Source organism: Crassostrea angulata, unplaced genomic scaffold, assembly GCF_025612915.1.
Source record: "Crassostrea angulata isolate pt1a10 unplaced genomic scaffold, ASM2561291v2 HiC_scaffold_47, whole genome shotgun sequence".
NCBI classification, from domain to species: Eukaryota; Metazoa; Mollusca; class Bivalvia; order Ostreida; family Ostreidae; genus Magallana; species Magallana angulata.
In genome coordinates this window covers 274,433-302,079 of record NW_026441602.1, presented here as the reverse complement: position 1 = coordinate 302,079, position 27,647 = coordinate 274,433, and the positions used below count along the sequence as shown (strand labels likewise).

The 27,647-nt window shown below is 36.3% G+C and overlaps 1 protein-coding gene and 1 long non-coding RNA gene across 4 annotated transcripts in view; both read right to left on the bottom strand.

The window, feature by feature from the left end:
* LOC128168765 (uncharacterized) overlaps positions 1-18,759 on the bottom strand; it is a 74,925-nt gene extending 56,166 nt beyond the window's left edge. The window contains exons 1-4 of the mRNA XM_052834902.1: positions 18,660-18,759; positions 6,670-6,846; positions 6,041-6,227; positions 5,579-5,653 (exon numbers count right to left, since the gene is read on the bottom strand). Of these exons, the coding sequence (XP_052690862.1) occupies positions 5,579-5,653; positions 6,041-6,227; positions 6,670-6,846; positions 18,660-18,675 (455 nt within the window). The 5' untranslated portion in view covers positions 18,676-18,759. The remainder of the gene's footprint in view (positions 1-5,578; positions 5,654-6,040; positions 6,228-6,669; positions 6,847-18,659) is intronic.
* A 7,799-nt stretch (positions 18,760-26,558) lies between these two features.
* LOC128168786 (uncharacterized) lies at positions 26,559-27,647 on the bottom strand. 3 transcript variants are annotated; one of them, XR_008241451.1, is made up of 3 exons: positions 27,122-27,647; positions 26,833-26,956; positions 26,559-26,697 (listed from the first exon to the last, which is right to left on the bottom strand). It is a non-coding gene; the product is annotated as an uncharacterized LOC128168786 (long non-coding RNA). The 3 variants fall into 3 exon arrangements; XR_008241452.1 differs by having other exon boundaries at positions 26,833-26,947; XR_008241450.1 differs by lacking the exon at positions 27,122-27,647 and having other exon boundaries at positions 26,833-27,115.

Genomic DNA, 27,647 nt, shown 5'->3' with positions numbered 1-27,647 from the left:
GTAATTTCCTTATATTACGCGAGTACTTATTTCCGTGATCCAGCCGTTTTGCATCAAATCACTAGAATATAAAATCACAAATGCAGAGCTTTTCTCCATATTTCTTATAATTGTTAACTCTCAGAAAATAATGGCGAGATTTTAAAATCCGCAAAGCGTGTTTCTCTTCTTGCAATTTTACGCGGATATTAATTCCTCACGTTTAACGAGGCCGGGTCTAATTTGTTCTGCCCTAGATTTTTGGATGAAACTTTTTACATGAATTTCTGCTGATATAATTATTATTTTAAGATTAAAAAATAAGACATTTACCACACCGTTTGTTTAGGGGGTCATCTCAAAGTTTGTTAATCTTTGACATAGGACCCTTTGGGATTTTGCTTGAAATGTGTCGATTTTGCATATTTTTTACATTTTTTCAAAACTTTTGCCCTAGGGATTTCTTTTTCTGTTCTACATATTAAAGTTATTGCTAAAAGGCATCAAATGGTCAAATAAAACAAGAGGCCCATGGGCCACATCGCTCACCTGAACAGCAGTTCCTTGTAACATTACATTTCGTAGCATATGCTTTTTCTATTTTAAACATTGAACCCCTTTCTGGGGACCCAGTAATGGTCCGAGGTTTATGGTTGGCTTGAACAACATAAATAGTAACATAGGAATGAAAATGTGTAGCACTGCGGTGGAACCGCACGTACACAACCTGAAAAACTGAACGTAGAAGAGTTCCACTTCAAGAGGAATAACTCTCAGACTGTACAGAACATTAAGATAGATAACTCTTGGTTCCACTACATTAGAGTTTACACAATTTGAGGATCCTTGCATAGTAATCTCACAAACTGTAGCATTATAGTTCTCGAGAAGAACTTTTTAAAAACATTTTCAATATATCTTTCTATGTTAAACTTTGAACCCCTTTTGGGGCCACAGTATTAGACCAGTGCTAAAGTTTTAATTATTTGGAATCTACATTATTTAAGGATGCTTGCATAGTTATCTCACAAGCTGAAGCATTATAGTTCCCTAGAAAAAGATTTTTCAACATTTTCCCTCTATATTTCTATGCTAAACTTTGAACACCTCTTGGGGCCCCAGTATTAGATTGAGGTCACGGCTTTTATAATTTCGAATCTACACTATTTGAGGGTGCTTACGTAGTTATCTGACAAATTGATGCATTGTAGTTCTCGAAAAGAAGATTTTTAAACATTTTCCATATATACCGGTACTTCTACATTTAACTTTAAACCCATCTTGGGTCCCTAGTATTAGTCCAGGGGTCACTATTTTAAAACTGTCGAACCTTCATTATCCAAGGTTGTATGCATGATAGTAATCTCACAAATTGAAGCATTGTAGTTCTCGAGAAGAAGATTTTTTAACCTGTTACCTTTATATTTCTATAATAAACTTTGACCCCATCTTGGGGCCCCATTATTGGTCCGGGGGTCACGATTTTACGAATTAGGAATCTACATAAGCGAAGGATGCATGCATAGATATTCCACTAACTAAAACATTGTAGTTCTTGAGAAGAAAATTTTTAAACTTTTCCTTTGTTTTTTAAAATGTTTAAATTTTGAACCCCTCTTGGTGCCCATCAATTGTCCGGGAGTTACAATTTTTTGAATCTACATTATTTAAGGATGTACATGTATGCATAGTAATATCCCAAACAGTTGCACGATGGTTCTTGAGAAGATTTTAAAACATTTTCCTATATATGTTAAAATCTAAACCCCTCCTGGGGCCCCACTTTTGTTCAGGGGTCACGATTTTTACAATCTTCACTATATATACAACCTTTTGTGTATGTATTGGCATTTTTGGTGAAGTGGTTCTTGAGAAGAAAATTTTTAAACATTTTTCATATGTAGTTCTATGTTAAATTTTGATCCCCGCCTGGGGCCCCAGTTTTGGTCCGAGGGTCTCGATTTTTACAATTTAGAATCTTCATTATACATACAAGCTTTTGTGTAAATATTGGCATTTCTGGTGCAGTGGTTCTTGAGAAGAAAATTTTTTAAACATTTTCCTATGTATTTCTATGTTAAACTTTGAACCCCGCCTGGGGCCCCAGTTTTGGTCCGAGGGTCACGATTTTTACAATTTAGAATCTTCACTATATATACAAGCTTTTGTGTAATTATTGGCATTTCTGGTGCAGTGGTTCTTGAGAAGAAGATTTTTTAAACATTTTCCTATGTATTTCTATGTTAAACTTTGAACCCCGCCTGGGGCCCCAGTTTTGGTCCGAGGGTCACGATTTTTACAATTTAGAATCTTCACTATATATACAAGCTTTTGTGTAAATATTGGCATTTCTGGTGCAGTGGTTCTTGAGAAGAAGATTTTTTAAACATTTTCCTATGTATTTCTATGTTAAACTTTGAACCCCGCCTGGGGCCCCAGTTTTGGTCCGAGGGTCACGATTTTTACAATTTAGAATCTTCACTATGTATACAAGCTTTTGTGTAAATATTGGCATTTCTGGTGCAGTGGTTCTTGAGAAGAAGATTTTTTAAACATTTTCCTATGTATTTCTATGTTAAACTTTGAACCCCGCCTGGGGCCCCAGTTTTGGTCCGAGGGTCACGATTTTTACAATTTAGAATCTTCACTATGTATACAAGCTTTTGTGTAAATATTGGCATTTCTGGTGCAGTGGTTCTTGAGAAGAAGATTTTTTAAACATTTTCCTATGTATTTCTATGTTAAAATTTGAACCCCGCCTGGGGCCCCAGTTTTGGTCCGAGGGTCACGATTTTTACAATTTAGAATCTTCACTATGTATACAAGCTTTTGTGTAAATATTGGCATTTCTGGTGCAGTGGTTCTTGAGAAGAAGATTTTTTAAACATTTTCCTATGTATTTCTATGTTAAACTTTGAACCCCGCCTGGGGCCCCAGTTTTGGTCCGAGGGTCACGATTTTTACAATTTAGAATCTTCACTATGTATACAAGCTTTTGTGTAAATATTGGCATTTCTGGTGCAGTGGTTCTTGAGAAGAAGATTTTTTAAACATTTTCCTATGTATTTCTATATATGTTAAACTTTGAACCCCGCCTGGGGCCCCAGTTTTGGTCCGAGGGTCACGATTTTTACAATTTAGAATCTTCACTATATATACAAGCTTTTGTGTATGTATTGGCATTTCTGGTGCAGTGGTTCTTGAGAAGAAGATTTTTTAAACATTTTCCTATGTATTTCTATGTTAAACTTTGAACCCTGCCTGGGGCCCCAGTTTTGGTCCGAGGGTCACGATTTTTACAATTTAGAATCTTCACTATATATACAAGCTTCTGTGTAAATATTGGCATTTCTGGTGCAGTGGTTCTTGAGAAGAAGATTTTTAAAGACATGCACCCTATACTCACTGTTTCACAATTATCTCCCTTTTGAAAAGGGCTGTGCCCTTTATTTTAACAATTTATAATCCCTTTTCCATAAGGATGCTTTGTACCAAATTTGGTTAAATTTGGCCCAGTGGTTTTTGAGAAGAAGTTGAAAATGTGAAAAGTTTACAGACGGACGGACAGACAGACGGACGGACGGACGGACGACGGACAACGGGTGATCAGAAAAGCTCACTTGAACCTTCGGTTCAGGTGAGCTAAAAAACCTTTTACCTCCTGGTTTGTTCCAGGGGTCTTATCAAAGTTGATTTTTGTATGCCCAATTTCCCAGATTCGTCAGATAATGGCTATTTTTTATTTGACAAAGGCGGAAAAGGTGATCTATATAGTATTATTAAAACATTCAGACATATTTAAGTAATAAAAAATATTTAACATCACATATTAAGGGTCATTCATATAAAATACATGGTTACTGTCTTGAAATATATGAATTAAGCTATATTTAGGCGGGTTAAGAAAACGTGACAGAGGGCTAGGCTTGCTGAACCCTCTTCACGTTTTCGACCCGAGCCCAAATATAGCTTATACTTCGAGACATTTATGTTTATTCCACAATAAAACATTATTTTTACGCATCAAACGAGATATTTTCAACAATTTTCGCTGAATATCTGCAGTTGAAACTATCACGCCATGGCGTCAACCAAGCAAAAAGATGACGTCACAATACAAATGAAACGCTGTGCGAAAGCGTGCGTATTCGTTCTGTACTCGGCCTCGTTAATTAGGAATCTACAGTAATTATTTCATTAGAGTTAGTTCCCTTGTTAAAATTAAGAATAAATTATACATATAGGATGAGTGGCCTCATTAAACTATTCAGCTCATCATGACTCTATTGAAGAAAGCAGACTAAATGCTAAAATGCAGGTAAACTTTGACTTTTGCTATAAATCCTGTTTACAGGTTATCAGAGTTTCCTTGTAATGGAGGATTACCACAGAAGATAGTACTGATTAAATCTGCATACATTCTAAAACTTTTTCAGTGATAATGTGAGCAGATTAATGTCAAGAGTGATAATGTGAGCAGATTAATGTCAAGAGAACTTAAGCACTGTCTGTATACTCTCCCCCACTGCACCCCACCCACCCACCCCCTAAAACTTCTGACGGTATTCTGACAATTAAACAATTAACAAGTCTTCTTCACAGCTCTTATCTTCTATCTGATTGCTGCTATGGTAACCAGGTAATTCTTCAGAAGATCTAGGACACTTACAGGTAATGTATAGTTACTGTAGGGGTATCATAATCAGCACTTTATCAATGTTACACCTTGACCTACTTCTGCCTTCTCTCAGTCCAGTGAATCTTATGTATAATAATACATACAGTTTGTACCTATATTGAACTTTTGATACAAACCCATTCTTCCTAATCTTCATGTAAACCCGCTCAACAAGATCAGAAAATGACACCCCCTCAACACATTAGTTAAACTCAAACTCACATTTCATGCTCCATATATACAGTCATTATAATTCATCATAATAGTTCATGCAATGAATACAATTACAAAATTGATTTATGCATTCATTTTGAGTAAGATTAAAATTTGGGAGCAGAGGGCATGAGCTTGAGTTGGGAGCATACTCTCAAAAATCCTATAACCAGCTTCCACAAAATAATGTTGGGATTGTAGAAATATGAGACTTACGTCCAGATGATGTTGGGATTGTAGAAATATGAGACTTACCTCCGGATGATGTTGGAATTGTTGTATGATGAGACTTACCTCCGGATGATGTTGGGATTATAGAATGAGACTTACCTCCGGATGATGTTGGGATTGTAGAATGAGACTTACCTCCGGATAATGTTGGAATTGTTGTCTGATGAGACTTACCTCCTGATGATGTTGGGATTATAGAATGAGACTTACCTTCGGATGATGTTGGGATTGTAGTATGATAAGACTTACCTCCGGATGATGTTCGGTTTATAGAATGATGAGTCTTACCTCTGGATGATGTTGAGATTGTAGTATGATGAGACTTACCTCCGAATGATAGTGGGATTAAAGAATGAAACTTACCTTCGGATGATGGTGGGAATATAGAATGAGACTTACCTTCGGATGATGTTGGGATTGTAGTATGATAAGACTTACCTCCGGATGATGTTCGGTTTATAGAATGATGAGACTTACCTTCGGATGATGTTGGGATTGTAGAAGTAGATTTTCAGAAATTGCTGTTCTCTTTCATAAAACCCATACATCGGTCTGTTTAAAGAAAAATCACACATAAGCTAACACAAATTGTCAGACTTTAATTAAGGGACATTTTCACTGTTTATAAACGAAAAGTGAAGAAATAGCATGTTGGAAATTTAACCTCTTTAATTTGGTAATATCATGTATGAATATGTATGCCAACATATGTATATTGTGGAAATATCTGTTTTTCATTCAATGAAGCAAGTCTTCCTCTCTTGAGTATGTGTTAATATATTTTACAAGCGTATTGACATTGTATGAATGTTTACAGTAATGTATCCTCTTGTTGCCTCTACAGAGCACGTAATTAGTAAATGAATTGTTCTTTATTAAAATAAGTGGGTTCTCTGTATCACATAAACTTCCCCACTAGTTTTGTTATAGAAATCTTACATTCCGGAGACCATGTTGATTTTGTACACGTGCTGTGTCTCCGCGGAGGCATTGCCCTGGGCTACGTTGATGGCTTTATCCAGACTGTTGGCAAAAAGACGTAAGTATCTGTCCCAGGGCTGGGTTCCATCATACAGCACATACAAGTACGGAAACACGCCATGCACATGCATGCATGTCTTCTGACCTGCAAACAGTAACAAGATTTTTATGGACAGACCTAACATTGAAACAATATATACATTAATACCGAAAATTCAGCATCAGATCAGACTGTTTTTTAAGTTTAACTTGCTAATGCATTCATTTAAATACAAAACACAGTTGGATATACACAGTAATTTTAATAATTCTGATCAATTTGCTTTTTTCAAATGTGAATATAAGTAATAAACAGCAGTGTTAAAAGTTCAACGGGATATGAACTTGGTTGGTACATGATCAAATCCGGGCTTCACAAGATTTGATCATGTGACCAACCAAGTTCAAATCCCTTTTTAACTTGCTGTTTATTTCTTAATTATATAGATTCTTTTTTCTTAAAATAAATACGGTTTTGACAAATTGAGTCATTTTTAAATTGTAACCAATTAGAAAAGTCAGGTAAACGAGGCCCTGATTGAGCATACCTTGTGGAGTGGAGCCAAACACTCGGATGACCGGAACTTTCTTCACGACTGAGGCCCTAAAATCGGCAAACTGGACATCTAGGCCGGGGATGGGGGGGCCCTGGTAGTGGTCTGTTGTGACGATTCGTACTGCGAACATGCTGGACAGCCTCTCTGTTACAGCCTCAGATTCATTTTCTGTTAAAGTAAAAAAGAGAATAACTATAAATAATGTACACTATAAATACAATGCACCATGTAACTTGATTGGGGGGGGGGGGGGGGGGTGTTTGCCAGTGCAAATATTTGCATTTTGTTTCTAAAAAAAGGGTTCATATCATTTTTTGTTATTTTCTGCCATGTCTGAAAAAGCGGTACATCTTCTGAAGGGTCATGAAAAAGTGGTTTTCAGGATGAAATAAAATAATATCAAATTTTGTTGTTGAATTTCATGTGTTTGAGATGATATCACAAAATTTTATCAAAACATAGCACCCAACAGAAAATTCCGTTATAGGGTGATGAATCACACTTCAATATGTATTCTGTATTAATGCAACAGCAAACAGTTCCAGGACAGATGACATTAAATTCGTAACAGAGGAAGACAAAACAGCCATTAGATTTGTGAAACATCCCCGTTACAAGATAAAAGACAGTAGAAAACACTAGGAGAAACCCATTGTAATGTCTCCCCCAGGAATCAATATATCTGCAGCTCCGTGTGACTGCCCACAGAAATCAGCCGAATTCAGCAGTAGGAGAAAAACTATTGGTAAAGATGATCCACACAAGACATCAGCTAGAAACACTGGGTCATTATAGCCTTATGGAGTTCAAAGGTTTTAAAAATAGACGTGGTATCTGATACCAAGCAAAAGATATCCGATACATCATTCACTGATGGATGTCATCCGATATCACTCTTCAATGTGTGTCATCCGACTCGAGCTGTTAACTCTCAGAATTATCTCATCCTCCACAGAAATCTAACAGAATCACAGAAACACCACATGTAGACGGAGCTCAGACTTTGTACCACAACACACAGAAACACCACATGTAGAGAGAGCACAGACTTTGTACCACAACACAGAGAAACACCACATGTAGAGAGAGCTCAGACTTTGTACCACAACACACAGAAACACCACATGTAGAGGGAGCTCAGACTTTGTACCACAACACACAGAGAAACACCACATGTAGAGGGAGCTCAGACTTTGTACCACAACACACAGAAACACCACATGTAGAGAGAGCTCAGACTTTGTACCACAGCACACAGAAACACCACATGTAGAGGGAGCTCAGACTTTGTACCACAACACACAGAAACACCACATGTAGACGGAGCTCAGACTTTGTACCACAACACACAGAAACACCACATGTAGAGGGAGCTCAGACTTTGTACCACAACACACAGAAACACCACATGTAGAGAGAGCTCAGACTTTGTACCACAACACACAGAAACACCACATGTAGAGAGAGCTCAGACTTTGTACCACAACACACAGAAAACACCACATGTAGAGGGAGCTCAGACTTTGTACCACAACACACAGAAACACCACATGTAGAGGGAGCTCAGACTTTGTACCACAACACACAGAAACACCACATGTAGAGAGAGCTCAGACTTTGTACCACAACACACAGAAACACCACATGTAGAGAGAGCTCAGACTTTGTACCACAGCACACAGAAACACCACATGTAGAGGGAGCTCAGACTTTGTACCACAACACACAGAAACACCACATGTAGACGGAGCTCAGACTTTGTACCACAACACACAGAAACACCACATGTAGAGAGAGCTCAGACTTTGTACCACAACACACAGAAACACCACATGTAGAGAGAGCTCAGACTTTGTACCACAACACACAGAAACACCACATGTAGAGAGAGCTCAGACTTTGTACCACAACACACAGAGAAACACCACATGTAGAGGGAGCTCAGACTTTGTACCACAACACACAGAAACACCACATGTAGAGGGAGCTCAGACTTTGTACCACAGCACACAGAAACACCACATGTAGAGAGAGCTCAGACTTTGTACCACAACACACAGAAACACCACATGTAGAGAGAGCTCAGACTTTGTACCACAACACACAGAAACACCACATGTAGAGGGAGCTCAGACTTTGTACCACAACACACAGAAACACCACATGTAGAGGGAGCTCAGACTTTGTACCACAACAGGATTCCATACACAGCTCCACTTCCTCCACTGCTCATGAATCAATATAGCTCCACTTCCTCCATCGCTCCATGAATCAATATAGCTCCACTTCCTTCATCGCTCCATGAATCAATCCTGTTTAGAGGGATAAAGTGAAGGACTCCGTCACTCCACAGGAAGTGTCACAAAGATAACCCCAACAACAGACACAGATAAGTAAGGAGGCTAATCCCACAGACAAACTAAGTAAGGAGGCTAATCCCTGACCACAGACAAACTAAGTAAGGAGGCTAATCCCTGACCACAGACAAACTAAGTAAGGAGGCTAATCCCACAGACAAACTCAGCCATCAGTTTATGTCCTGATGTAATCATTCATTTAGATGACATCATGGGGGTTGGAGAGTTTAGGGGTGGTAAAGGGGGGGGGGGGGGGGGGGGGGGGGGGGGAGAACGGGTAAAAAGAACAGAGCATTTGTTTCAGATGCTCTGTACATTCGAAGGTTATACAACATATTTAATTCAATTTCAAATAAATTACATCTTGTACCCAACTGATCATGTCTATAAAAAGATTTGTAAAAGATCTGCGGAAACCCCCTTTACCGCCACTACCAGTCCACTATCACATGTCAAAGACTACCTCCCCCTCCCCCCACCTCCTCCTTCTCCAAACACGGTGGCACACACATTACACATTATATCTACATAGATATACACCGTTATCTACCTTTCGCTGTCCTGCTAGCACACACTGATGTTGGGGAATCCCCCAGTCTTGTGGAATCCCCCCCCCCACACATACACACTGGACCTATATTGCCTGGTGCAATCAGTGTCTTTAGTCAACACTGGAGATTACTCCCCATGCATTGTGAACCCAGATGGATGAAGAAAGTCTTACCTTGCTGAAATCTTGCAGCATGCAAGGAAACTTATTGAATGTTAATTCAAACAATATGTCTGTCTATGATGTCTATATGGTTCAAATACTAATGCAGGAATCTCTAAAAGATGCTAGTCCTGATAAATGTGTTGACCGGTAGCACGTGAGCAGGGAGAGAGAACACGAGGTGAATGAGATGTATGTGTTCATTGTTCCACATCACTGGGTATTCACCTCATGTCATCATGTCAACACACTGTACAGCTAGTCATGCACGAAATGAATGGACCCGACAAAGGTCAATAGGTCAGCCTTACTATGACATTCTTTTCTTACAATTTAGATCATCATTCAACAAAAAATTTCCATTCTGATTCTACATTCTTCATTTTAATTCTTCTGATTAATTTATAAAATCTTGATAGTCGCTGCACTTTCCTCACTCCGAATTAAAATTCAAACATGGTTCCTTTGAAAACAAGAGGCCAATTGGCCTTAACGGTCACCTGAGTAGCATATATCCCATACACAAACTTGTCATGGAGTGTCATATATGCATCTAATTAATTAGGTTTCATTTTTCATAGAAAAATTATAAATTTGTAATGACAACCACGTTTCAAAAAGAATTGTGAAACCTATTATTTTGGTGAAAAACTAAAAGATCTGGTCAACAAAATCATGAATTCAGTTTTCCTTTCAGGTGTGTGGGAGTAAAGAAAATAATTTTTTAACGTTATATGCATTAACATCTATACATCCATTTTGGCCCTGCCCTAGAGTCAAAACCCATCCTTGAGGGGACATGAAAATTAAAATTTCAGTAGAGGACTTCCTGGTAAACATAATTATTAGTCAGTTTTTTTATACAGATGTGTGAGAATAGAGAAGAAAATGTTTAAACATTATATGCATTAACATTATATTGCCATATTGCGCCCCCACCCCCCCCCCCTTCATGTTTTGAACCCCTGACTCAGGGGCCATGAATTTCACAATTTAGGTCAAGGAGATTGTGGATATCATAACCATGTATTCATTTTTTTGCCCACATGTGTAGGAGTAGAGAAGATTTTTTAAGATTTAAAACATTTTTACTATATGGCCATATTGGCCCAACCCTAGAGCCTGAACACCTAACAAAGGGGTCATGAATTTCACAATTTTAGTAGAGGCCCTCATGGACATCATAACCATGTATTCAGTTTTTTGCTCACATGTGTGGGAGTAGAGAAGAAGATTTTTTAAGATTTAAATTTTTTTTACTATATGGCCATATTGGCCCAACCCTAGAGCCTGAACCCCTGACCCAGGGGTCATGAATTTCACAATTTTGGTAGAGGACCTCATGGACATCATAACAATGCATTTAATTTTTAACAAATATATATGGGAGTAGAGAAGAAGATTTTCTAAGATTTAATACATTTTTACTATTTGGCCATATTGGCCTCACCCTAGAGCCTGAACCCCTGACCCAGGGGTCATGAATTTCACAATTTTGGTAGAGGGCTTCATGGACATCATAATCATGCATTTAGTTTTTAACAAATATATATGGGGGTAGAGAAGAAGATTTTCTAAGATTTAATACATTTTTACTATATGGCCATATTGGCCCAACCCTAGAGCCTGAACCCCTGACCAAGGGGTCATGAACTTCACAATTTAGGTTGAGGGCTTCATGGACATCATAATCATGCATTTAGTTGTTGACAAATATATATGATAATAGAGAAGAAGATTTTCTAAGATTTAATACATTTTTACTATATGGCCATATTGGCCCCACCCTAGAGCCTGAACCCCTGACCCAGGGGTCATGAATTTCACAATTTAGGTTGAGGGCTTCATGGACATCATAATCATGCATTTAGTTTTTGACAAATGTATATGGTAGTAGAGAAGAAGATTTTCTAAGATTAAATACATTTTTACTATATGGCCACATTGGCCCCCCCCTAGAGCCAGAACCCCGGACCCAGGGGCCATAAATTTCACAATTTTGGTAGAGGGCTTCATGGACAACATAACCATGCATTTAGTTTTTTCCTCACATGCGTGGGAGTAAAGAAGAAGATTTTTGAAAATTTGGCTTTTTTTGCATATTTGGCCCCGCCCGTGGCACCATAGGGGTGGTAGAGCCATGAATTTCACAATTTAGATTCTTCTTACCATACAGATGCTTTACACCAAAAACGGTAACGATTGGCCTGGTAGTTTTCAAGAAGAAGTCAAAAATGTAAAATTGTTAACGCACGACGCACGACGCACAGACGCACGACGCACAACGCACGACGACGGACGAAGACCAATTGCAATAGGTCACCTGAGTGACTCAGGTGACCTAATAAAAACTAATTGTCACCGTTGAGCACCTATATCAAACATGCATTGCAGTTGACGTTTTATTCATTTCTATCAGAGAGCAGTGCACTTTACTGCAGGTCATCAAGATCTGTGAGGATCCACACTGTAACCGCTAACTTCATGCCAGTCAGTAAATCAACACCCCACCAGGGTTTCTTTTATGTGGATACATTTAGAATATTTACTGATGACAGCCCAACCTGGGAAATCTCATAAAACACATGGGCAGCCTACTGTAAAGTTCTGCATAAAGTCCTTATTAACAGAGAAGGTTGGCATTAAAACTCTACCTTTAATTTCTTCTTTTTCTTCTCTCTTTCTCTCTCTCTCTCTCTCTCTCGCTCTCTCTCTCTCTCTCTCTCTCTCTCTCTCTCTCTCTCTCTCTCTCTCTCTCTCTAATGATATATTAGTATCAGGGACTGTGATGGACCACCTAGAACCTATGTCAGAGAGGTAGTCTAAGTCTATCAAATTCTGTTCTAAAATTGATAAAAATCCCCAAACAAAGAGACAATCCCATCAGTACAGTTTGTATATACAGTCTAGTACAAATCTGTTACCATCCCAACCAACTTTCTAAGGACCATTCTAAGTAAAAATAGTTTGAGAACGGATTTTGCTTCACCCTCATCATTATAGTGTACTGTACACAGCATAGCTCCACTGTAAACCCAATGCTATAAGTAATATAAGAGCACATAATGCAGACGAGTACCCCGTCCTGTGGACAGCTACTGTATATACTTATGTCACACCTGACTAAGGTGACAGGAACACAGATGAAGGTGAAGTAATCAGAACACCTATACATTAGCAGTGGTAGTGGGGATATTTTAACTACACAGACACTGTGACACGCACAGCGAGCACATACATTAGACCCGGGGTGCAGACAGTCTGACTTGTTAAGTTTATGATGAATAGACTGATTATTGCTGATTCATCAAGTGTTTCCCAGATGAACAATATCATGGACCCTTTTTCTTTATAAGATTTAGAACCTGTCCCCTTTTTTCTCCTGTACACTCTAATATGACCCTTATTCTAATCAAATTTAGAACCTACCCTCTTCTATCTCCAGGTACAATATGTACACTGCAGTATGATTACGATATTTGAGTGTAAGAGTGTACAATTCAACATACTGAATACATAGACAGCATTACTTTCCCTCTACAAACTGGCTACCTAACATTGCCACACTGTTAACTAGCAGCAGGGAGCAGCATCTTCTGCCATGTACTGAACAAGACACGCTTCTGTTGGAGAAAACTTGTTTACAGAAAGCACTCAGCTGAGAACTCACAAACTCACACCTTACACACACACTATTTACACACACAATACATACACAGTACACATGGACACACCACAAATATTATACACAGAGATACTCAGACAGATCACCTGGTTATACATCACCCCATAACTTCCTGTTTAATGATGTACACAGGAGGGTGGCTGCCTCCTACTATAAACAGACCAACCTCTAGTCCAGGTATAAACAAACTGACCTCTAGTCCAGGTATAATAGACCGACCCCTAGTCCAGGTATAAACAGACTGACCTCTAGTCCAGGTATAATAGACTGACCTCTAGTCCAGGTATAAATAGACCAACCTCTAGTCCAGGTATAAACAAACCAACCTCTAGTCCAGGTAAAAATAGACCGACCTCTAGTCCAGGTATAAACAAACCGACCTCTAGTCCAGGTAAAAATAGACCGACCTCTAGTCTAGGTATAAACAGACTAACCTCTAGTCCAGGTATAAACAGACTGACCTCTAGTCCGGGTATAAATAGACCAACCTCTAGTCCAGGTATAAACAGACTAACCTCTAGTCCAGGTATAAACAGACTGACCTCTAGTCCAGGTATAAACAAACCGACCTCTAGTCCAGGTAAAAATAGACCGACCTCTAGTCCAGGTATAATAGACTGACCTCTAGTCCAGGTATAAACAAACAGACCTCTAGTCTGGGTATAAATAGACTAACCTCTAGTCCAGGTATAAACAGACTAACCTCTAGTCCAGGTATAAACAGACCAACCTCTAGTCCAGGTATAAACAGACCAACCTCTAGTCCAGGTATAAACAGACTGACCTCTAGTCCAGGTATAATAGACTGACCCCTAGTCCAGGTATAAACAAACCGACCTCTAGTCTGGGTATAAATAGACTAACCTCTAGTCCAGGTATAAACAGACTAACCTCTAGTCCGTGTATAAATAAACTGACCTCTAGTCCAGATATAAACAGACTAACCTCTAGTCCAGGTATAATAGACTGACCTCTAGTCCAGGTATAAACAGACTGACCTCTAGTCCAGGTATAATAGACTGACCTCTAGTCCAGGTATAAACAGACTAACCTCTAGTCCAGGTATAAACAGACTAACCTCTAGTCCAGGTATAATAGACTGACCTCTAGTCCAGGTATAATAGACTGACCTCTAGTCCAGGTATAATAGACTGACCTCTAGTCCAGGTATAATAGACTGACCTCTAGTCCAGGTATAAACAGACTAACCTCTAGTCCAGGTATAATAGACTGACCTCTAGTCCAGGTATAAACAGACTGACCTCTAGTCCAGGTATAATAGACTGACCTCTAGTCCAGGTATAAACAGACTAACCTCTAGTCCAGGTATAAACAGACTAACCTCTAGTCCAGGTATAACAGACTGACCTCTAGTCCAGGTATAATAGACTGACCTCTAGTCCAGGTATAAACAGACTAACCTCTAGTCCAGATATAAACAGACTAACCTCTAGTTCAGGTATAATAGACTGACCTCTAGTCCAGGTATAAACAGACTGACCTCTAGTCCAGGTATAAACAGACTAACCTCTAGTCCAGGTATAAACAGACTGACCTCTAGTCCAGGTATAATAGACTGACCACTAGTCCAGGTATAAACAGACTAACCTCTAGTCCAGGTATAAACAGACTAACCTCTAGTGCGTGTATAAATAAACTAACCTCTAGTCCAGGTATAAACAGACTGACCTCTAGTCCAGGTATAATAGACTGACCTCTAGTCCAGGTATAAACAGACTAACCTCTAGTCCAGGTATAATAGACTGACCACTAGTCCGTGTATAAATAAACTGACCTCTAGTCCAGGTATAAACAGACTGACCTCTAGTCCGTGTATAAACAGACTTACCTTTAGTCCAGGTATAAACAGACTAACCTCTAGTCCAGGTATAAACAGACTAACCTTTAGTCCAGGTATAAACAGACTAATCTCTAGTCCAGGTATAAACAGACTAACCTCTAGTCCAGGTATAAACAGACTAACCTCTAGTCCGGGTATAAACAGACTGACCTCTAGTCCAGGTATAAATAAACTGACCTCTAGTCCGGGTATAAACAGACTAACCTTTAGTCCAGGTATAAACAGACTGACCTTTAGTTTGGGTATAAATAGACTAACCTCTAGTCCAGGACCCCTCCTCTGTTCCCATTTATAGCAGAGCTTCCTCGTGGACCAACTTAGATCCCGAGAATCAATGGCAATCAATAGATGGAGACCGTAACACGGAGCAGACGGTATAACGGAGAAACTACACAGGAGACTACGGAGAGTTCCACTGACTGAACAACACTGCACAGAACTAACACACGACTGTCGGCTCTTATTCACTTAGCAATCATGCTTCTCAAAGGAAATGAATGTTCAATGAATGTTCTTTACAGAAATAGAAGCCAGAGAGAATTTCCAGTTGGTACACTACTGTCTGCAGGTCGGACAAGATAAGAGGTAGGCAATAGAACATGTGCGTTGTGTGAATTGTAAACACTTGATCGCCACAGTTCACGAATTCCTCCCCAGCACTGCTTACAGTGTATGTCTTGTGTTCCCCAGAAACCTGATCACTGCGGTGTTTGTTAGATTTGTTCAAGGAGTTCATAACTCATTGCAATAGAAAACACAGAGGACCAATTACTGGGGAGGACAGAGGACTCTCACTGACCAACCCAGGGGGGATTGGAGTCTAATGAGTGGGGGGCTTTATTCCCGATCCTTTAGGGCATGTTTCAGGTCACTGTTCAATTCACACAGACAGCATGGACTTAGGAACCCCCCCCCCTCCCCCTCGGTGAATCTGAAGACTGTGCATGCCTGAGAATGTTCTCAAAGAACTAACGACATGGATATCATGTGTCACATACAGAGTGGGGATTCTCGGAGACTCCTCAATAGACTGTGTGTTGATTTACTCTCCTGGAACGTCAATAGAGTGTGTATAATTGCCTCATGTTCTGATAACCAGGAGAATCCCCACAGCTCTGGGGCCATCCTTTATTTCATTCTCATACATATAATCCTGAACATTCTAGGCTATTATTTCATTCATTATTTGTTATAATCATGATATTATTTTTTTCTCTAAATGTATATGCCCCCTGAGGACCCTTGATTGAATAAATAAATATAATCCTTCCTAGGGCCTCAAACAATATGAACAAAACATATGGACAGTTCCCATCGGTCTAATCTTAGACCCATTGCAATGGCTGACCCCTCACTCAGCACTGGGCACTGTGTTCTCCCCAAACAAAACAGCTGATATCAAACAGGAACCAATAATCATGTCACACATCAATAATTAGGTCACACATCAATACAAACCATCTAACACACAGCTGAACCTAAACTAAAAGGATAACTAACAACACAAAAGGTCATCAAACTTAAAGCAATTAAATAGGGCACGGTGACCCAGATGTAAATAGAAGGTCAAACTCCAGTCACATAGACATATAACTACAGGATCATCACTGCCTGGATGTCATTATAAAACACTTCCTACTACTTACTTTAATGCCTCACACATGGAACTGGTCCTTCACATAAGACATGAACTCTCTGACCCCTGCAGTGTAAGAGTCCCTGAATGTCTGATCACAACATCACTCAGCAGGTCCCTATGTTCTGAATGAGAAATATTCAGATCTGGTTCATCAGCAGTTCCCTGACTATTCTACAACATGTGGTTTCTGTGCTTGGTCAAGCGGAGTAGCTAGACTGCCCTGCCCACACCACGACCTCACTGTCCTTGGTGGCCCATTGACCCCATCGGTCATTGCTGACCCACCACTTACTGTAATCATGTTAACTAATTGTGCCCCATCGTTACACTACTATAGAGTAATCACCCAGGCAAATAGGAGATCCAATAGAAACTAAACACCTTGGTTACTGTCCACAGACAGGACATATCGTTACATGCACACGATGCAAGCAAGATACATTTAGGATTCATCAAAATTAAGAAGGTATAGTTTTAGTCAAATTTTGCACTGATTAAAAGTGTTTTATGAAACTTCACAAAAACTGAAAATGGGGCTCTTATTTACCCAAAAATTAAAATGTATGAGTAATTACCTTTTTAGATTTTTACAAAGATAATTGTGACACCATAAGTGCTATTTCCTACATTTTTCTTTGAAATTATCATCAAAAGCCTTCTTTAAAATATTATTTTTCACAACTGCATATGCACAGTTCTGCAAGAATAAAGAGTTTAATAAAAATAAAGTACAAAGCCATTGAAAATTATAACGAGAGACAAAAGAAAAAAAATTACTACAAACAGTAATCCCCACGATTAATTATCAATCCTTGAACAAATAAACAGCATCCCATTCAATCTTGACACAATACACTAAACACCTGCTATTCATAGGAGCAGGGCTATCCACAACCATGCCAGGTGCATAATGATTTCACATCCATTTTAATCATCCACACCTTTGTATATTTCATGCACTTTCCGTAATTTCACTGAACATTAAGCATGATATATATTTCCTGACAATTATAAAACTTTACAAAAAGGACCCGATCAGGAATATTAATTAACAGGATTAATCAGTTAATGGCTTCTCAATCGGGTCACTTTGCTTCAAATTCTGAGTTACTGTGAACGTTCAAAACCACACTGACCAGTCAGATAATCAGAACAAAAGAATACAGGTCAGGTTTATTTCAAATATCATCCAAAACCACCAAAAAAATCAAAATAGTAAATTTTGAGTAAATGTATTTGTATAAAAACTGAGAGAATGCATTTGTGTAAAGAAGGCATCTATTAACTCCTAATTAGAAATTTTAAAAATACATTAGCTCAAGGCAGTAACTCCCCAACAAGACTGTGTTATTGTGGCCCTGACAGGCATTGGCAGTGTCCGCTGTCGCGTTAACAAGTGACGAGGTTTGCCGTATGTCTACCTAGTGATGCATGCATGCCATTATTTACTGTACAAAACATTGACGGTACATAACATAAAAAATATATCCAAAGAATCCACTCCATAAAATATACGCCTTAGTTTGAGCACAACGTGGAAAAAAACTTAGAACACAGACTGTAGCACACATGCTATTCCACACACTTACCAAATAGCACGCTCACCCCAATCCCCATTACAACAGATTGTTCATTTTCAGTTTACATTTTCTAGCATTAGGACCATATTGGGTAGTAAAACGAATAGCATTCGATAATTTGTACTCTGAAAAACAATGCAAGCTTACCGTTTACCGCTTTCATTCAATGTTTAGATCGCAATAAGAACTTTTGCAATAATCGATCTGCCTTCTGTAAATTTTGTATAGACGCCCTCTTGTGGAGATTTTTGGCTTGACGTGAAACAGAAGCTTGCATTGTAGTATGGAGTTTTTACATATCAGACAAACGTAGAGATGAGCCAGTAGTTGACAGCTCCGTATGAACAAAGAGAGATAACTTATACTGTGAAAAAAAACCCATGTTGCTCAGGCCAGGAGGAGTGCAATGTGGTTATGTAAAGGAACTTACAAAACGTCGTTATTGAATATGGTCAGTCAAGTGAATGATCTTTAAAGAAAATGAATTTGTATTAAAAAAAAAACGTTTTTTTCACAAATAATATCAGGCACAACGTTAGCATCGGGGGGGGGGGGGGGCTTTTTTTGCACAGCAAAGATTTTTTTTCTTAAATTTACATACAAAAAAAAATAAATTAACATGGAGTTGCCCCCCCCCCACCTCCACTTTTATGGGACCATGTAAAAAATTGAATTAAATATAAGGAAATAAACAGTGACATTGATTGAAGTTAAATGTATAACCCCCCCCCCCCTACGGATTAGGATTTTCAGGATTTTGGAAAGTAACCTTTTATTTCTCAAGATCTCTACCCCCCCCCCCCCCCCTCCACTTTCAAAAACGATGCTACATGCCTGAATATAAATATTCCATTTTCTATAATTTAAACCTTTTTCTATCAAACGATGGCCTGGTTTCAGCAGGTTGGTCATAATCTTACAGCTCGGACACAATATACAGATTCGGCACATGTAACATTGGTGAATTACACTGCGACACTGTTATTATCTACATATAACTGAAATTCGACACATGAAACTGCTCAAACCACTATATAGTACTTTAAGACACGATTTGAGATGAAAATTTTATTTTTAGTTCTTATGTATGAAATGATTTACTTGTGCAAATTTTTAAATGATTCACCAAAATTTGAATGTTAGCAGTCAAGTTACAAGCGAGATTCAGAGGAAAGAAGTCGTTGTAAAGTAAACAAAGCTCGAGTCTTATATTTGTTTACAAATAATGTCAAATAAAGAAAGTACAATTTCTTTGACAAAATAACTTGCGGCAAACGAGATAAACTATAATTCAACGTGTTCATAAACTATTTCATCAACAACAAAAGCAGTAAAAAATTGAATCTTATACCAATATAACATATGTATGTAAACAATAAAAGGACTCTAGCTTTTTTTACAAAACAAAGAATTCTAACTTAAATTCTGTAACTCGCTTTTAATTCGACATTTGAAGTTCAAATTTTGACAAAACATTAAAAACATCCACATTGACCATTCTAGACTTTAAAAATGGAGAAATAAATTTTGAAAAAATTGAGCTCAAGTCATGTGTATGTCCCTTTAAAGAAACGATTAAAAAGAAAATCAGAAACAAAATGAAAGAAAAAAGAAACTCTTAATATGAAGGGAAAAAAATGATTAATCAAAAATATTTTCTTTTCATTTGACCAGGTGTAACGAAGAATTTTGACCCGGGTTGAAAATTGACCCGGGGGTCATTTTTCCACGTTGAATATTGAGACTAAAGGTGTTGAATAAAGACCCTAATCCGTTGAAAATTGACCCGCATCGTGGAATTTTGATCATGAAACCGGTTCAAAATTCAACAGCAAAGAAGCACAAATTAACGAATCAATATTATAACTTGAGTTTTTTAAATTAAAAATTATCAGTTTTTATACACTTATTCTTTAGATTTACATGTTCACATGTTTCAACGGGGGGGGGGGGGGGGGGGGGGGTTAAAATGAGACTTCAATTATTATTTTTTTTAATTTACATACACTGTAGTATCCCGTTAAATATGTACATGTAATAACTATTTTATTTTTAAAAAATTGTTTTATATTGTATAAAGAATGTTGCCTACGTCATAGTAAGACTAACGTCAAAAACGTATCAATACGCCTGACGTTACGTGTGAATTTTGTACAATTTTATGTCATTTTAAAGGTCAAATGACCGTTTTTATCTATAATGAAGAGTAAACAATTAAATTATAAGCAATGAATTCAATATTTATTAGTTTTCTACACTGCTTTATTTACAATGTTGCATGGAAAAAAAGATTTACATCGAATTCTGTAACTTTGATTTTTTTTATTTTATCTGCAACTCCTTTAGGGAAAATTAGAGTAGGAACTGCAACACCTTTTTTACTAACAGTAATTGTTTTCGATCGTCAATAAATTGGTAAATTGCATTTTTTTATTCATAATAAACTTTTCGCGTATAATTGCTGTGTGTGATATCTATTTATTTTTAAAGAAAGGTATGTTTTTTAATAATATTAGTATACATGGTTACACGTTAAAATATTCAATTCAGTAAAACTCTTTTTTTTTTTAAATTTGCTGGAGAAGTGTACAAATATAAATAATTTTAAAAGATTACAATACGTCATATTATTTAATTTTGGTTTTACGTTCACCCAGTAAATTGAAACTTTGATATTGTTCATTGTAAATTTTCTTAGTGGGTGTAAATAAAAAAAAATTACAGTATGTCATATTGAGATTTTTGTGTTTGCACCCACTCAGTTTGTTAAAACTGTGACTATCTGAATTTTGTATTCACACCCATCCAGCCAATAACAGTTTCCAAAATGATGATATGCTAACATGATTGTACTCTTTCATGGTCAATGCTGTAGTAACTATATCTTGAAAGCCGAATTTTGGTGTTTTGTTTGTTCCGTTACAATAACTTTTGATGTAACTAAATATCATCAAATCGCTAATTTTTCTAGGCATTAACAATTCTGCTTCATTGAATCTGTAGCAAGTTAGCAACCTAAGTTTTGTGCAGGATGACAATAGAATTTTGCTTTAAAGTTTCTAAATTGCTTTGATCACAAAAACTTATCATAAAGAGGGTGTTGCAAAACAGTGGGACTATTCCCTAACGTGGAAAGGATCTGTAAATATCCGTATCGCTTGAGAGCCACATCTAAATATAGAAACATTACGTAGACGACTATATTTACATAGCGGGTATGTTTCGTACGGAGGTAAAATAAACAAACATTTTACGCGCATTTCTATCGAACACGACAGCCACCGAATTCAGTCAGAAAGATAACCATATACATGATTTCTGTATTCGAATGTTAAAGTATCTCAATTTGATATCTACTGTCCAGCGTGTTTAAATTATCATTCTTGAGATACATGAATAAATCTTATTCTGACTCAGAGTTGTAATTATAACCATCCTATGTTTCTATAGTATCTAAATAAACGCTAAGTCTAGTAAAACATAGGTAATCACAGATTACAAAGCTCACCGAGACGAGACATCACTCTTATGAGACTTCACCTTTATGAGACCACCTTTATCATATTAAATGAAAATCATACTTTATGATCTTAGATATTCATGGATTCTGTTTTGACACAATATTGTATATCATCTGTTAAAAAATTGTATGATAATCATATGTTCATATGTTAATCAATACAATAATTTAAAATTAAATATTGCAACCTATCATATTTACAACATATATCATATAATACAATAAAATACCATAATAAACAATGATGAGATATGATATTGTTTTGTGTTATATGTTATTGTATTTGATCAAATAATACAATATCATAATATAATAAACAATATAGTATTATATTACAATATCATATTACATAATACATCATAACATTGAAACATATGATATTATATTGTATAATATAGTATGATATTGTATGATACTGTATCATTTTTGTTACAAAATATGATATTGTATCATATTATACAATGTTATTTGATACAACATTGTATCATATCAAATGATACAATATTATGTGATAAAGTAAAATATTATATAATACAATATTATATTATACATATTGTACCATATGATACAATAATACATTTTACAATATCATACAATACCATTTCATGTGAATCAGATGTGATAATAAATCATATTATAAACCAATATCATATTATACAATATCGTATGATACAATATTATATAATATAACAGTATCATATTATACAATTTCATGTGATATAATTCTATATTACAGAAACTAATATCATATTATACAAAATCGTATGATACAATATTATAGAAAATACAATATAGTATCATAGGATACAATATTATATTTTGCAATATCTTATGTAATAGTATCATGTGATTAAATACTAAATTAATAATACAATATAATATTATACAATATTGTATCATAATATACAATACTATACATAACGATATCATGATACAATATCATAACATAAAATATCAAAAAAAATTATACAATATCATATCGTATCATATAACTTTTTATAATATTACATATGATATTATATTGTATCATATTAAACAATATTGTTTCATACCATACAATACTATATCATAGGAATCATGTTATATCATTTATCAACAAACACATCTATCTATCGGGCAGGTTTGAGTGAGGTAGGAGATTTCTTTAGCATCCTTGATAATGGAGATCAGGCTCTGCATCTGAAGCAACCTCTGCGTTTCATTTATAATATAGTTAAATCAACTATGCAAGCTATCATCTATAAAACATGTGACATGTTCCAAAAAAACTAAACCTCATCCAGCATCCGAAACCTATGGCTCAGATTCAGCATTCAAGCCTGTCAGGTGCATCAGTATACATAAGACGCATCTCCATGCAAGTTTGGTGAAGTTCAGACCAGTAATAACTAAGATATCATCATCAGAGGGCACTAGCAATTAAAACCTTAACCTGCTCCAGCATCCGCAACCTTTGGCTCAGATTCAACATCCATGCCTGTCAGGTGTATCTGTATCATAAGACACACCATCCATTCAAGTTTGGTGAAATTAGGACCTGTAATAACTAAGATATATTTTATAGCATCCTTGATAATGGAGATCAAGCTCTGCATCTGAACCTTCCTCTGTGATTCATTCATACTACAGTTTAATCAACTATGCAAGTTTGAAAAAGTACTATTATCTATTAAACATGTGACCTGTTCCAAAAACTTAACCTTATCCAGCATCTGAAACCTATGGCTCAGACTCAGCATTCAAACCTGTCAGGTGCATCAGTATCATAAGACGCACCATCCATGGAAGTCTGGTGAAGTTAGGACAAGTAATAACTAAGATATAATCATCAGAAGGCACCTGTTTAAAAAACTTTAACCAGCTCTAAAAACCTTAACCTCCTTCAGCATCCGAAACCTATGGCTCAGATTCAGCATTTAAGCCTGTCTGGTGCATCAGTATCATAAGACGCACCATCCATGCAAGTCTGGTAAAGTTAGGACAAGTAGTAACTAAGATATAATCATCAGAGGACACCTGCAACAAAAACTTTAACCAGCTCTAAAAACCTTAACCTCGCCCAGCATCCGAAACCTATAGTTCAGATTCAGCATTCAAGCCTGCCTGGTGCATCAGTATCATAAGACACACCATCCATGCAAGTTTGGTGAAGTACGGACCAGCAGTAACTTAGATATTGCTATCAAAGGGCACCTGCAACAAAAACTTTAACCTGCTCCAAAAACCTTAACCTCCTCCAGCATCCGAAACCTATAGCTCAGATTCAGCACTCAAGCCTGTCTGGTGCATCAGTATCATAAGACACACCATCCATGCAAGTTTGATGAAGTACAGACCTGCAGTAACTTAGATATTGCTATCAAAGGGCACCTGCAACAAAAACTTTAACCTGGTCCAACAATCTTAACCTCCTCCAGCATCTGAAATTTAGGACTCAGATTCAGCATCCAAGTCTTTCTAGTCCATAAGTAGGTCCAGATGCATCATCCATGCAAGTTTGGTGAAGATAGGACAAGTAATAGCTTAGATACAGGACCTGCAACAAAAACTTTAACCAGGTCCGGACGCCGACGCCGAGGGTATAGCATAAGCTCCCCCTGACTTCGGCTCGGTGAGCTAAAAAGTACAAATTTTTCCGAACATATTTTCAGTAACCTATTGCTTCGTCACCGATTCAAACTTTCTAAAATGATTGTGTTTGCTTTTAACAACCTGTACATGTATCTTTGAAATCAGCTTACCCATATTAATTCATAAAAAGGGTGAAAAATCAACTTTCTACATTATTGCATACTAAGTACATTGTTTTAAAATCTCTTGTTCAGAAGAAAATGTTTATCAAGTTTATAACGGAGACTTCACACAGTAATGTTGAAAAAAAAAATAAGCAGGCATGCAAACTATTACATTACAAGAGTTTAAATAAATTTATTCAGACATTCTTAAATTATGTAAAAACATTACCTTTCCATGCGATTAAAAGAATTAAAATTTTTAAAAAAAAAATCTGTGTAACCATTTTTAAATTCATTTCATGGTCTTAAATAAGTTAATACAAACTTTCGAAATAAAATTCTACACTGCTTTATTTACAACGTTGCATGGAAAAAAAGATTTACATCGAATTCTGTAACTTTGATTTTTCCATTTTATCTGCAACTCCTTTAGGGAAAATTAGAATAGGAACTGCAACACCTTTTTTACTAACAGTAATTGTTTTCGTCAATAAATTGGTAAATTGCATTTTTTTTAATAGAAATAAGTAGTAGAAGATCACACAGCAGCGTTGGAGTAGATGGTTGACCTTCCTATCACAGCTACCTACATTATTAATTTAATTTAAGGTGGCTCGACACACCAATGCATTATTTGATGGATCGATGAAGAATTCTCTTTGAGAAATGATTATTCAAAAATGACGCCTATATCGGCCTCTGATTATTTTATATTAATTTTTTTGTATTTTTTTTTATAGAAACCGGAAACATCGTTTTAGCTGCGAAGAAGATATATTAGAGCCTAAAATTTGTTATCAATTAATGCACAATACAATTATCTATAAATACATATCAAAAACGGCCGGATAAACTTTAAAATATTTTTGTAAAAAAAATATTTATGAAAATGAAAAAAAAGGATTGTAGATATTTTTTAAATCTATGGATAAAAACTGCAGATAAACTGTTACTCGCATTTAACAATTGCTGTACAATCATATTTCAACAAGAAATTGAAACCAAATAGTGAAATTAAAGTATAAATGGAAAATTTTAAAATCGAACCAATCCCGATTGTAATTAAACTGATCCCGAACGAAATCACATAAAGTTATAATGAATATTAATCAGAATTTTGCAAAAATTTCAGGTTGTTTAGCTGTAAAATGGTTTCGTCATTTACTAACTTTATAATTTATATCAATTACTTAGAAAAAAAACTGCAGTTTATTTGTAAAATTTCAATTTTAAAATAATTCTGATCGGGATCAGTTTTTTTTCAATCGGGATCGGTTCAAATTTGATAAATAGCAATTTTTCCAAAATTTCACATTTTCATTTCAATTTCTTTGTAAAATATCATTGTTTAGTAAATAGTTTATGTGACTATATGTTATTTCTAAAATTTTATCCATAGATTAAAAAGATATTAAAGAATTACAATTTTGATTTTCAGAAATATTTTTTTAATTAAAAAATTAAACACTTGACCAAACGATCTTTGGCATGAATTTATTTATAATTATATTACACATTAATTGACAACAAGTTTTAAGCTCTAATATATTCTGTTTGTCTGCAAAACAGTTTTTCCTATTTCATACATGCCAACTTTTGAAAATCTCCATGGGGGATTTTACGCGCGATGACATTTTCCTAGAAGGAAATTTCGTGGCATTTTGTCGTGTGCTTTGTATAAACAATTGAATTCTTAAAAATTCATCTGTTTCTTTATCTATTTATCATTATCCTAATGTGTTTATCAAACAATCCCCTCTTTCAAATGAAATCATAAATAAAGTACATAACTTTATTTTCATATATTAAATCAATCTTTATTAAATCAATCTTTAAAATCTCACAAACAATAAATAGTATGGTATAGCAGTTCAAAAAGCACTTAATTCTGCAACGCAGTTGGCAAACAGGACCTCTGCTCTTGTGACATCTACAAAATAAAATGAATAATTTATTAAATTAAATATTAAAAGCATTTATGGGTCAAGTTGCTATAAAAAGTGAAAGAAAGTATTTATAATTGTTTCCTGGTCTAAAATTATAGCTTATTAAAGAATTTAGTTACCTTCATCTTGCTCCAATTTTGATTTCACAAAGAAGTTGGTATTAATTAGCAGGTGGTTTGGTGGATGGCTGTTTTCGTGTTCTTTGTAACATCATTCATTCCACCATGGTCTACCCTACAATCCCTCAAAATAAAAAAAAATTGTTACTCATAAAGTTTAATATATCTCTAAGTCTTCTTCTTGTAGATAATGTATTAGCTGTCAATCTCTCCTTGTGTCATGTGTACACAATAGAATGTACCCTTTCAATAAATATATTCAGTTGTACTATATATAAGTAAAACATACCTATTGTACGGCAATATACATGGTTGTCATCCAATTTCGATCCCGATAGTCATCCCGAAAATCGGGAATCTGCCTCCCTATATCGGGATGAAAGTTTCGTTTTCTTTGGTGGTTTAACCCCATTCTTGTCGAAGTTTGTGTACAAAAGTGTGGCATTTTGCTATCCATCCCGATACTTCCCGATTAATTACTATCAAAACATGCTCCTCATTAGGTTTGCAAACACCCAGACACAGGTAGCGTACAGGTAATTACACCAATTCACACATCCCGATATACACACATGCGATACAGGTAAACAGCAATGGCGGTCATAATCCCGCTTTTTGATTGGTTAGCGTAGACAAGCAGCGCGGGATTTGAAATTTTAGAAGGAAATCGGGACTATTGTCGTAAAACGGGTTGGATCTTTTGAGAATCGGGATTTCGGGGTATTTTGACAATCCCGATCGGGATATCGGGATTTGTATTTTTGACGACGTGAAATCGGGAGAATCCCGCAAAAATCGGGATAGTTGGCATGTAT